General features: G+C 36.0%; 2 protein-coding genes across 3 annotated transcripts; one reads left to right on the top strand and one right to left on the bottom strand.

Annotated features, from left to right (window-relative positions):
* Positions 1-3,116: 3,116 nt before the first annotated feature.
* LOC113322180 (high mobility group B protein 6-like) lies at positions 3,117-5,510 on the top strand. The gene is made up of 5 exons (XM_026570220.1): positions 3,117-3,658; positions 3,975-4,393; positions 4,491-4,830; positions 4,910-5,013; positions 5,107-5,510. The coding sequence occupies exons 1-5, from the start codon at positions 3,206-3,208 to the stop codon at positions 5,312-5,314; spliced, it is 1,524 nt and encodes a 507-aa protein (XP_026426005.1). The 5' UTR covers positions 3,117-3,205; the 3' UTR covers positions 5,315-5,510.
* Positions 5,432-11,799, bottom strand: LOC113322181. Of its 2 annotated transcripts, XM_026570222.1 has the most exons (5): positions 11,281-11,796; positions 6,623-6,845; positions 6,333-6,496; positions 5,957-6,153; positions 5,432-5,851 (listed from the first exon to the last, which is right to left on the bottom strand). In XM_026570222.1, exons 4-5 carry the CDS (start codon positions 6,074-6,076, stop codon positions 5,534-5,536), a joined length of 438 nt encoding a protein of 145 aa, XP_026426007.1. In that variant the 5' UTR covers positions 6,077-6,153; positions 6,333-6,496; positions 6,623-6,845; positions 11,281-11,796; the 3' UTR covers positions 5,432-5,533. The 2 variants fall into 2 exon arrangements, with proteins under 2 accessions (XP_026426007.1, XP_026426006.1); XM_026570221.1 differs by having other exon boundaries at positions 5,957-6,496; positions 11,281-11,799.
* Positions 11,800-12,503: the final 704 nt, after the last annotated feature.

Below are 12,503 nucleotides of genomic sequence, written 5' to 3'. Positions count from 1 at the left end.
CAAACATTGTAAGCTTTTGTCTAGGATTTTTAAAGTGAATAGAATTACAAAAAATGACACCTACCTAGGTACTCCCTTATTTTCCAATAGAGCTAAGTCATTTAACTACTAGCATATGTTAGATAAGGTTTACAATAGAGTTCAATGATGGAAGGCTAAATTCCTCACTCAATCAGGAATAACAGTTCTTATAGAATCTGTAACTAGTGCTATGCCCTTATACCAGATGATGTGTTTCTCTCTTCCTAAGAAAATTTTAGATAGAATTGATGCTCTCCAAAGAGATTTTTGGTGGAAAAAAACTAAGAATAATAAAGGAATTTATATTAAAGCTTGGGACTCAATGTGTACTAGTAAGATTAGTGGAGGGTTAGGCATTAGGAATCCTCATAAGTTCAATCAAGCTCTCCTTACCAGACTAGCTTGGAGACTCATTAAAAACCCTGATAAACTGTGGAGTAGAATTCTTAAATATAAATATTTTAAAAAAAACTGAACCTTTAAGATATAGGAAAAAAACAGTTAAGTCTTGGGTCTGGACTAGTATATGCAAAGGTCTAGAAATCATTAAGAGTAACCATACCTGGGAAATAGGAAATGGAAAGCAAATTAATATTTGGGTTGATAAATGGCTTCCAAATGGGAAAATACCTAATCCAAAAAATGGTAATATAAATAACTTGTATGAAAAGGTGTCTAATTTGATCTGTCCTCAAAGAAAATGGAAGAATAATTTGTTAAGTAATCTGTTTGATGAAGAAACAGTTAAGGAAATAAACTTGATTGAACCAGGTAGCATAGATGATTTGAACACAATTAAATGGTTAGGAACACAAGATGGAGAAGTAACAGTTAAGTCTGCTTACAACTATCTGTGCAATAAGAATCATCTAGAGGTTAAGGTGGATTGGATAGATATTTGGAAACTTAATGTGATCCCTAGGGTCAAATGTTTTTATGGAAATCCCTTAGTGATTGTTTGCCTGTTAAGGATAGGTTAGGGAGACACATTCCCATTGATACTCATTGTGTGCCGTGTGATAAAATTGTAAGTGAAACTACTGACCATCTATTCCTTGAATGTACTTTTTCGGAAGCAGTTTGGAGAGGTATGTCATGTGTTCAGGTTTTTTATAAAGGAAAGAACATGGGTTTCAAAAACTGGTGTGTCATGTGGTTAAAAGATAAAGATAATAAAAACCTTTATGCTTATATCCTTTGGCTGATCTGGAAATATAGATGTAGAGTTAGTTTTGATAGAATTAAACCTAACCCTATTGAGCTGATAAACAACATGAGGAAAGACATTAAATTTTATATGAATGATATCTCTAGAAAAGGAGAGCAGAGACCAAATAACAATAAAACTAGAACTATTTCTGAATGTAACCACCCTGGTTGTAAAACTCATAATTCCCAGTGTTCTATTGATTCCAATTATATCTGGTTTGATGCTTCTTTTGATAAGAAAACTAAGAACTATGCTTTTGATATGGTTCTAACTGATTGCGATGGTGTTATTCATAACTTTGCGGGGGATCAGGGAGATGTCTTACTCCAGGAGAAGCAGAAGCAAGAGCGTGCAGAGAAGCTGCAAGATGGGCAAAAGAAAGCGGAATAGACAATATCATCTTCTTAAATGACAACCTCAGTGTGATAAATGGAATGAAGAGGAAGAATTTTGATGTCAATTTGAAATGTAAAGCTTTTCTTCTTAAAGCTTTAAGCATTACCAATTCTTTTGCTTCTTCTTCTTTTTACTACATCAAGAGGGAATGTAATTTCATTGCAGATAGGTTAGCTAAATGTTTAAACAAGTTTGGTATTGATTATGTAGACTCTATAAGTTGGAACATAGGTAGCAAAGTGAATTATCTTTGAAAATGTTTGTAATCTGAATGATGTAAAGTTTGCTTAGTGGTTTAATATATTTTCTCTTATAAAAAAAAAAGTTCCTTTCCACACCAATCACTAAAATAGTAAAAAAAATTCCCAAATAATTTTTCTTCCCACTTTTAACCCAAGCCACGGATTATAAGTAATACTACTACGAAATTTTAAGTTCGTGCTGCTAGAAATCTGAAGTTTCTTTTAAAAGTTAAAACTGGACATTTTGATGGATTGGACCGGATGGTGGTAAGGGAAACTCCTATGGGAAGTAAAATCATCTGTAAGTCATGGATGATCCACTAGATATGGACCCAAAAATGCTACTATGGTGTTTTTATAAGTCCACAAAGCCATCAACTCCATTAGGAACTCCACGGATTTGAGGGGCTTGATGTAGAGGGTCCATCCGATCACGGGATGACCGGATACCCCATCCAGGCATTGAATGTCCGGATGTATTTTCTTTTTTCTCCAATCCGGTCACAAAGTGATCGGATGCTACAAATATACTTTTTCTTATCAGGCCACTCAGTGACCGGATGAGGGTTTTATCATTTTGAATGTTTCATGTAGCAATTGATATATGTGTTGCTAAAGCATAGCAACACTTTTTGTGTCATTTGTGACTTTTTTATATCGTTGCAAATTTCAGATCGGAGACCCACCAAAACTCAGCTTGATTAGTTTTTCTTTTTATGGAATCCGGACGAAGAGTGTGGCCGTATGGATTATCATTTTTTTTTTGTCCCCATGATGGGTCTTGTCTCTACTAAATACTGGGGATCCATATATATGAATATTCTCTAATTTATGGATGTTTTTAACTCCATACCATATGAGTTGCCCTAAATCCGCATTGAACAAGTACACTAGTAAAGTTGACAGATATCGACACTGCTGAGAAGGAAAGTCCACCTCAATACTCGGATCCATTTCAGCAAAGAAAACCCCACAGTTGACATTTATTCTCCTTTAAATGACTAAATTACCCTTATAACCGAGGGTGTCGAAGTCATATGCCACGGGGACATATATGCCATTTTTCATCAATTTTCAAAAAAATTATTTGACCAGCAAATCGGGGAAGAATGGGTTTAATGAGAGAAAATCTCCACCTCCTCGTCATCACCACAACTCAACGGTAAAAAAATATTCAAATCAATTTGAATTTCAAAATTTCTATCCGTTATGATTAGATTTCTATAAAACCAGAGTAAAGTTAAACCTTTTTCTCCTCACATCACATTCATTCCTTTGCCAAAACAAACCCTAATCATCTCTCTCTTAATCCCTCTAGACCTTCAATCTCTCTCTAATGGCGGAAACAGCAGTAGAAACCTTCACTGAAACGAACATCAATGTCGCTAAATCAAAGAAGAAAGTAGCAAGTAAGAAAGCTTTGAAACCAAAGAAAGTATCTGATAACGAAGCTAATATCTTAGCAGGAATTGCTTCTTCACCATTATCAGGATCTGTTCTTGGTAAAGAAAATGAAGAAACCCTTTTGCTTTCAGGAAAGAAAATCAAGAAAGCTTCTTCAAAAGTTAAGAGTAGTACTGAGAAATCATTTGAGAAAGAGTTGGAAATATTGAAAGCAAAGTTTGATCAGATGAAGCTGGAAAAGGAGAAAACTGAAGAGATCTTGAAAGATCGTGATGAGATGTTGAAACTGAAAGAAGAGGAGTTGGAGATTAAAGGGAAAGAACAGCAGAAACTTCAAGTTGAGTTGAAGAAGTTGCAGAAATTGAAGGAATTTAATCCTACTGTGGTATGCTCTTCATCCCTGGTTTTTAAATTTAGGGTTCATAAATTTTTGATAAAGGGTTTCCATTTCTTGATCTAGAATTGATGAAATAGAGTTTCTGATTATGGGTTTTGATTTCTAGATAAAGGGTTTTCGTTTATTGATCTTGAATCGCTGAAATAGAGTTTTGATTCAGGGTTTCGATTTATTGATCTTTGATTTCATCTAGATTTAGGGTTTGACTAATTGATTTTAATTTCTGAATTAAGGGTTTTGATTTCCTGATCTTAGATTTCCGAATCTGGGTTTTGATTGATTTGGGGATCTTCTTTGTGTGCAGAGTCTTCCATTGGTTCAATCTCTAAGAGAGAAAGAAGCAGAAAAGAATGAAAAGAACAAGAAAAAGAAGAAGAAGAACCCAGAGATGAAGAAACCATCATCTGCTTATGTTTTATGGTGCAAAGATCAATGGGCTGAGGTTAAAAAAGAGAACCCAGATGCTGAATTCAAAGAAATATCAAACATCTTAGGATCCAAATGGAAGAATGTGACTGAAGAAGAGAAAAAGCCATATGAAGAGAAATACCAAGCTGATAGAGAAGCTTATTTGCAGATTGTTGGCAAAGAGAAGCGCGAGAACGAGGCGATGAAGCTCCTTGAAGAGGATCAGAAACAGAAAACTGCAATGGAATTGCTTGAACAGTATCTGCAGTTCAAGCAAGAAGGTGCAGCAGAAGTCAAGGATGGCAAGAAAAAGAAGTAAGCATTGCTGCATTGGTTGTAATGTGCATTTTGCGAGTATTTTTCGATTCGAATTGAATTGATTTTAACTCTTGTTGTTTGTGTGGATTTGCAGGAAGGAGCAGGATCCATTGAAGCCGAAAAGGCCATTGACCGCATTCTTCTTGTTCTCTAAAGAAGTGAGGGCTAATCATGCTGATAACAAGAATGTTGTGGAGGTGTCTAAGATTGCAGGAGAGGAATGGAAGAAAATGAGTGAGGAGCAGAAGAAGCCTTATGAAGATATTGTGAAGAAACAAAAGGAGGAGCACCTTCATGAAATGGAGCTTTACAATCAGAAGAAGGCAGAAGAAGCTGAAATTTTGAGGTTGGAAGAGGATGAACAGATGAAAATTCATAAGCAGGAAGCTTTGCAGATGCTTAAGAAGAAGGAGAAAACTGAAAACATAATCAAGGTTTGTTTGTGCATTCATTCGCTTATCGAAATTTGTGAAGTGCTGTGGAATTGTGGTCTAATGCAGTCTGTAATTGCAGAAAACAAAGGAGACCCAGCAGAAGAAAAAGAAGCTGAAGGGTGAAAACAGTGTAGTTGACCCTAACAAGCCAAAGAGGCCTGCTTCCTCATTCCTTCTATTCAGGTGAATTTCGTTTTTCGAACTTCCTAGTTTTGATTTAGATGTTGTGCCATATGTGAATTGGGGTTTCTGAAGGTTTTGATTTTGGCAATGCAGCAAAGAGGCAAGGAAGAACTTGGTCCAGGACAGGGAAGGGATCAGCAATGCAACTATCAATGCATTGATTTCAGTGAAATGGAAGGAAATGGCTGAAGAAGATAAGAAGATATGGAATGATCAAGCTGCAGAGGCCATGGAAGCATACAAGAAGGAATTGGAAGAGTACAACAAGTCTGTTGCAGCAGCTAACAGTTCACAGGCTTGAGGAGCAAAAATTCAGACCATGTTCAAGTTGTTTTAGTTGAACAGTGAGAAGAGAGGGTTATGTGTAGGTCAAATCTTTTATGTTTTCGGCAAATGACTTTAGGATTTCATACAATTGTTTGCACCTGAACTCTTTAGATTTCAATGTTGCAAGACTTATTTGAAGTTGTCAATTGAATAAAAAGGCTATTATTACACAAGCAGAGTATCATCTATTTTTTCATTCTTTGCCAAGAACTGCATCTTTGATGGCTTCTGCTTTATCTTTAGCAGCTTCAAATGCACCGTCCACATTTTCTTTGGCTTTCTCTCCTGCATCTACTAAACCGGCTTTAACTTTCTCCGCTTCAGCTTTAGCATCGGCTTCTAATTCGGTTTTTTTCGCACTGGCTTCATCGAAATCTCTTGTGGCTTTTGCTTTTGCATCATCAGACAATTCTGTTGCTTTTGCAATGCCCTCGTCTATTTTGTCCGCTGCTGAACCAGCTGCTGAAGGTTCTGCTCTGCACTTCATTTGTCTAGCTGCTATGTTTCTTTCCTGCAATCAAAAAAAAATAAAAGTCAAACAATTAGTATATGAGAAATTGAGAAGTCAGGAATCAAGAATGTGTGGAACAATTAGAGGATGAAGTTTTTTACTAACATTGAAATTTGAGGCGAAGCTAACTCTAGAGACTTTGCCAGATGATACTGACGAGGTTTGAGGGAATGAACCGGAGATGTTCATTACTGCAGCACTCTTTGCAAAACTGATTGTTGCCATTGTAAGTTACTTGAAATGTGCTGAGATTTTTCTTCTTTCTTTTGAGTTTTTGAGTTGGTATTGAGAGCTGAATATCGCTGCGGTTTAAATAGGTAAAAGAAGATCAAAAATGGGTGTATGTGTATGTACTGAATTAAGCAAAGAAATTGAGGATGATATTTCTCTAGTTAGTTAACTTCTACTGCCCGACATAAGTTTTTTTTTTGGGCCAGAATCACGTGTGCAGCTGAAATTCTCGGGGGTCACCATTACCGACCTGCTTTTTCAGGATATTTTTTGTTACCCTTGATCGACCTATTTTTTGGCTTATCTAGTCTCTTCTGATGCAGAGATGATGCGAACTCCTCTGCTAGCCCACTGTCTCTAGCTCCAACTAGTTTGGTTTTTGCTGCCACAGAAGTTCCACTTCCCGTTTGCAATCTGTTAACAAGAAAGAATCATGAGCTTTTTTGATCGAGTATTCTGCAGTGTAAACATACCACACCAAAATTTCTCGTCAGAATGAAAGAGCCGTGACTGAGATACGGAAAAGAAAAGAGATTTTACAGCCATAAATATAATGGAATGGTTTTGAGTGGTGTTCTGCTGATCCAGTTACATCCCAGTAAGTTATTTATTTCAACTAAGGTCCACGGGCCAAATACAACAAGCTAAGAAAACATTGAAAATGCTGAATCTCTCTTGCTCCCTAATATCATCTCATCTCTCGACTTTGCATCTACTTGGAGGATGACGAATCTTGTTTCTTCTGATCCTTGACAAATGGATTCTGCAAATCACAAAAGAGGAAGACAGGTAAGTTTGAGTTTGATAACGTCATAGATTCAATAGTTATCAGTAGAGCACAACTAAAATAACAGGAGTAGTTTGGGAAAATACTTCAAAAATCAGCTCAAGAAACACATACTGACTTGAGTTTTACCGAGTTACATATATTTTTTTTTTGAAAATAGAAATGTTCACAAAAGAGGAAGACAGGTAAGTTTGAGTTTGATAACGTCATAGATTCAATAGTTATCAGTAGAGCACAACTAAAATAACAGGAGTAGTTTGGGAAAATACTTCAAAATATCAGCTCAAGAAACACTTACTGACTTAAGTTTTACCGAGTTACATATATTTTTTTTTTTTTGAAAATAGAAATGTATACTGATAGAGAGCAGAGGTTGTTAACCATATTGATTCAGTCTCATCTGTTACCAACTCAGAATGAGAAGTAGTTTCGATGACCGAATCTGTTAGATTAACCTCCTCCGAAACTGTTACAGGAAAGCTGTTAAAATTACATACTTCATAAGCTTTTGCATTGTCATAAGCTATTGTAGAAGTTCTAAATTGTGGCCGGTTTAATATATTCATTAATGAAAAGATCAATGTATCATAAAAGTATTTTGTTTATACTAGAATCTAGTTATCCACGTCTAAAAAGTGTTTTTGTTTATAATAATATCTACTTATCTACATCCACAATGCCAAAGACTAACCACGCTACAATTTAGTAGGAAGCAAACAGAGAGCCACAGCTTAAGTCAGAGATTCAATAGTTATCATAGACACAACTAGAATAACAGAAGTAGTTTGGGAAAGTTATATAGACAGGCTAGGAACACTGGTGCTCTCTGATATGGATGCTGAAAATGGCCAGTTATATGCTCAAAGTGATTTATACCAATAGTTACTATTAGACTACAGCTAGAGTGAAAAAATCAGCATCTCAGCAAGTCAAATATCATGCCCAGGTAACATTGTTCTTCAAGTTTCTCAACCAATATGTAGAAAATGGCTAGTAATATTCTCCTAATTCCAAAGCTGCACAAATTGAGGACTGGAGATAGAAGTGAATGAATGAGACATGTTTATGGTTGCACTAAACCAGATGGTTGAGGCACTGGAATATGGGACAGAAGAATGCAGCATAGATGTCCTATCCCGTGGCATCCTTCTGAAAGGAATGATTTCCTTCTTAAAAATGCATTCCCTATGACTAACCAGAACAGTAAATGCGCAATAACTTTCAAGAGACTTAAAAATTATTAGCTCATGTACCACATATAATTGAGTTTAAGTTTTACCTTCTTTTTTTTTATAAACAAAAGAGAACCAGGATTACATTACATTGTTATTGTCCTCCCTATAATCACCGCAAAGAGCAGGGAGAAGCCAAACTGGTGGGACTGACCAGACCATGTGGGTAGCATTAGTCTTAACCCAGTGAGCTAGGTCATGTGCAGCCCCATTGCAGGTTCGGTTACAAATCCAAAAGCTATCGATTGAAACCTAGAAATTAGATTTTTTACATCTTGATACATATGGTGAGTTCTCAAATCCCCCATGAATCTCTTCCCATTAATCTTCTCGATAACTTCTAGAAGATTAATGGGAAGAGTTTAAGTTTTACTGAGATACATATGTGATATGCGAAATCGTGAATTGGAGAAGTTTTAAATGATCCTGTTGTGGCCGGTTTAATATATCCATTAGACCATTAATGAAAAGATCCATGTATCATACAAGTATTTTGTTTATACTAAAATCTACTTATCTAAGTATAGAAAGTCTTTCCGAATATACTAAAATCTACTTATCTACGTCTATAATGCCAAAGACAAACCATGCTACAATTTTAGCAGGCAGCGAACTGAGAGCTACAGCTTAAATACCACATACAACTTTGGGTGTCTGTCTTCTACTTTTTCCGCTGGTCGCTTATTTTTTTCATTTCATCGTAATCTTCTAGTAACATTAGGTTCTCCAAGATAGGTAAATATATATATAAAAAAAAAAGGTGGAGTGTCATCAATATAGATGCAGAATAAAGATGCTCATATGTGGGTGACATATACAAGTCTTCTACGTAACGATATGCCTCCCTGACGACTAGTCAGAAAGATGGATGACACCATAACCTTCAGGAGACTTCAAAAAATAGCTTCAGTACCACATACATCTTATATATAAGTCAATCTATTATCTGCAATGACAGAGAAATGCGATCACAACCATATACCAGGAGCAGTTTGGAAAAGTTATACAGACAGGCTAGGAACAGTAGTGTTCCCTGACAACGAAGTGATCTATACCAATAGTGATTATTAGACCACAGCTAGACTACAAAAAAACAGCACCCAAGGCAAGTCAAATATCATGCCCCTGTAACATTTTCGTTCAAGTTTCTCAACCAATATGCAGAAAATGGCTCGTCACACGCCCAAGATTCCAAAGCAGAAAGCACATACAAAGTAGAAAATTACAAGACAAGAACAAATTGAGGACTGGAAGTATGGAAGTGAATGAATAAGGTATCTTTATGGTTACACTAAACCAGATGGACGCAGCACTGGAATTGGGGACAGAAAGTGCAGCATTAATATTCTGTCTAATCTGGAAAATGAGGGACTTATCCCATGACTTCCTAAATTTCTATCACTGTCCAAATTTTCACATTGTTATAAACCGATCCTTTCATTGTTATTAACGATTTTCTAGAAGAAAGAGGGAGAAGGTTTGTTATCTGTCAATTGTCCACCTCCCATTTCACATTCTTACTCCACCGTCACCTCCATGAGGTCGAGCAGACTAGTAACTAGCAGGGTAAAATATGAGTCTCAATCTCAACAACCTAACAACCCATTTTTTTTGTTCTCACTAATTTTCTATCACTTTCTTCACAATCCAAATCCTACCTAAATATCAATTACAGAACGAAAAACAAAGACATAATAGTACTATTTTTCTTTCATTTTCTACAAAAAAACTTATCAGTAATCAATCATATTAGAATCTCATCAACACATACCAAAAACCCATCATTTGGTTCACCAAAATCCAAATCCATTGATTAAACAATCAACAATTCAGGATCTTTAATCATACTGGTTCCATACTTCAAAAAGCAAAAACTTCTTCCAAATGGACTTTATCCTACGATATGCCAAATCTACTTAGCAGTAGTGGATTCAGCCACCTTCTCAATGAACAGATGTTCTAGATGGATCAAAATTAAGCAACACGATTTAGGATCTAGGAATAAACTAGTTGGTTAGAAACCTAACTTCCATTAACACGATTGAAAGTTCAAGTCCTTCTGCATAAGAATACACACTCTCCAAGAGCCTTCAAAAATAGCTGAAGTATCACATACAACTTATATATGAGTCAATCCATTATCTTGGGGACTAAGAAATGCGATTACAACCGTATAACAGGAGTAATTTGGAAAAGTTATATAGACAGGCTAGGACCAGATGTGTTCCCTGACATGGATGCTGAAAATGGCCACTTTAATGCTCAAAGTGATTAATACCAATCGTTATTATTAGACGACAGCTAGAGTAAAAAAAATCAGTACCTCAGGAAAGTCAAATATCATACCCTGATAACAGTGTACGTTCAAGTTTTTCAACCAAAGAATGGGTAGTTATATTCTCCTAAAGCTAAAGCAGAAAGCACAAATACAAAAGAAAATTACAAGACAAGCACAAATTTAGGATTGGAAACATAGAAGTGAATGATCGCGGCACTAGAATCTGGGACAGAAGAATGCAGCATAAATATTTTGTCCGGTCAGGAAATTTAAGGGTTTATCCTGTGGCTTCCTAATTTTTCCATCGCACTTCACTGTCCAAGCTTTGACATGGTCATCTACAAATCATATCATTCCCCTAAACCCCATCACTCAAACGATTTCCTAGATGAAAGAGGGAGTCTCTAAGGTTTGGTATCTATCAATTCAATTGTCTTCCTCCCATTTCACATTCTTACTCCACCATCACCTCCATGAGATCGAGCAGAATAGCAACTATCAGGATAAAAAATGAGTCTCAATCTCAACAACCTAGCATAATTATTTTTAGTTCTCACTAGTTTTCCATCACTTTCTTCACAATCCTAATCCTACATAACTCCCCTTAGTCAGTCAGGTGAAACATCATTTTCACGACGAAAAGCATAGGCATAATTTCATCATTTCTTATTACTGTGTACGAAAATCTAATCTATAATCCATTATAAAATCTTATCAACACATAAAAAAAAAATTTACTAAATTCAGCAAAATCCGTCATCAATCAGATCTCTAGGCATATTGATTCTATAATATAAACCACAATTCAATGATTATCTCATCCAAATCTCCGAATTCTGAAACCCTAAGCAGTAGGTTTTTTTATTTCTATATTGGGGGGGAGGAAGAAGATGAAACTTACTGGAAGAACAAAACTAGCAACGACGACGGCCGCGGCGACACCTCCGATGATTGCAGGTGGTCCTGTTAACAAACTCCATCTTCTGTAAATCATTTTCTCTGTTTTTATCTTCTTGGAAGAGATGAAAAGTGGTGACGACCATTTTTCTTCTTTCTGAAAGAGAAAAAGCTAGTGATGTGGTTAATGTTGTTCTTTGCGGGCCATGGGCTTTTATTAGTACATGAACAAAAATAGCCCGTTCTTGCTGGGGTCCTGGTTTGGTTCAACAAGTGCTCTAATGGTAATGGTGCCTTTGACTAGAGGTGTCGGCAACCATGACTAGATGAACCGGAATCAACCCGGTTGTGATTATAGATTTCGAAATTAGACACGTTAGCAATTTAGGCTGCGTTTGATAGCAGGGAAAGGAAACAGTTTCGTGGAAAGTGTTTCCGTGGAATCAGTATCCTGGGGAGACAAGGAAAGATTTTCCATGCAATTCCATGGAATTGAGTTCAAAACATATTTTAGGCCACGTTTTTTTTACAATTCCATGGAAATAATTTTTTGATCAAACGATGGAAAACACGCTATTTCCATGGAATTAACTTCTATCAAACACAGCCTTAGTTTTTGAGGTAGAACTGTTTAGAACTGATAAGCTTTTGAATCAAATCAAATTACTAATTTTGTTACTCATGCATTTGGAGGGACTATCATAAATTACTTCGCAGGTCCAACCAATGTGTTTATTGTTACACAAAATTGGTCAAAAATACCAAAACAGAAAATTCCTGGGTGAAATAGATTGTTAGCTTTAGATACTGTTTATATAGCCAAAAAACAGAAAAATACTGTTCATTTAGCTAAAATGGATATTTGACCCAGAATATTTTTTTATTTATTAACCTGAAGAGACATATATGTCCATATCTTCTACAAATCTTTACTGCGTTGGGTTAGTAAAGGTTGAAAAAAAAAACAGAGTACTCTGCAATCTCAGAAAAAAAAAGAGTACTCTGTTTCATGAGTTAATATATTAAACAGAGTAGTCTGTTTCAGGGTAATTAAAAAAAAAAAATCTACACAACAGATCCTACTCAGAGCTTTATCATTTTACACAACAACTACCACAACACAACCTACTCAGAGCTTCTACGTACGCATAATTACAACCATTTCAGTTGACAATCGAGTCCAAATGATGTCATCACCAGTCCACCTACTTCCACGATAACCATTGC

The sequence above is a fragment of the Papaver somniferum genome, chromosome 11 (assembly GCF_003573695.1).
Source record: "Papaver somniferum cultivar HN1 chromosome 11, ASM357369v1, whole genome shotgun sequence".
NCBI classification, from domain to species: domain Eukaryota; kingdom Viridiplantae; phylum Streptophyta; class Magnoliopsida; order Ranunculales; family Papaveraceae; genus Papaver; species Papaver somniferum.
This window is presented reverse-complemented; position numbering and strand designations above follow the sequence as displayed.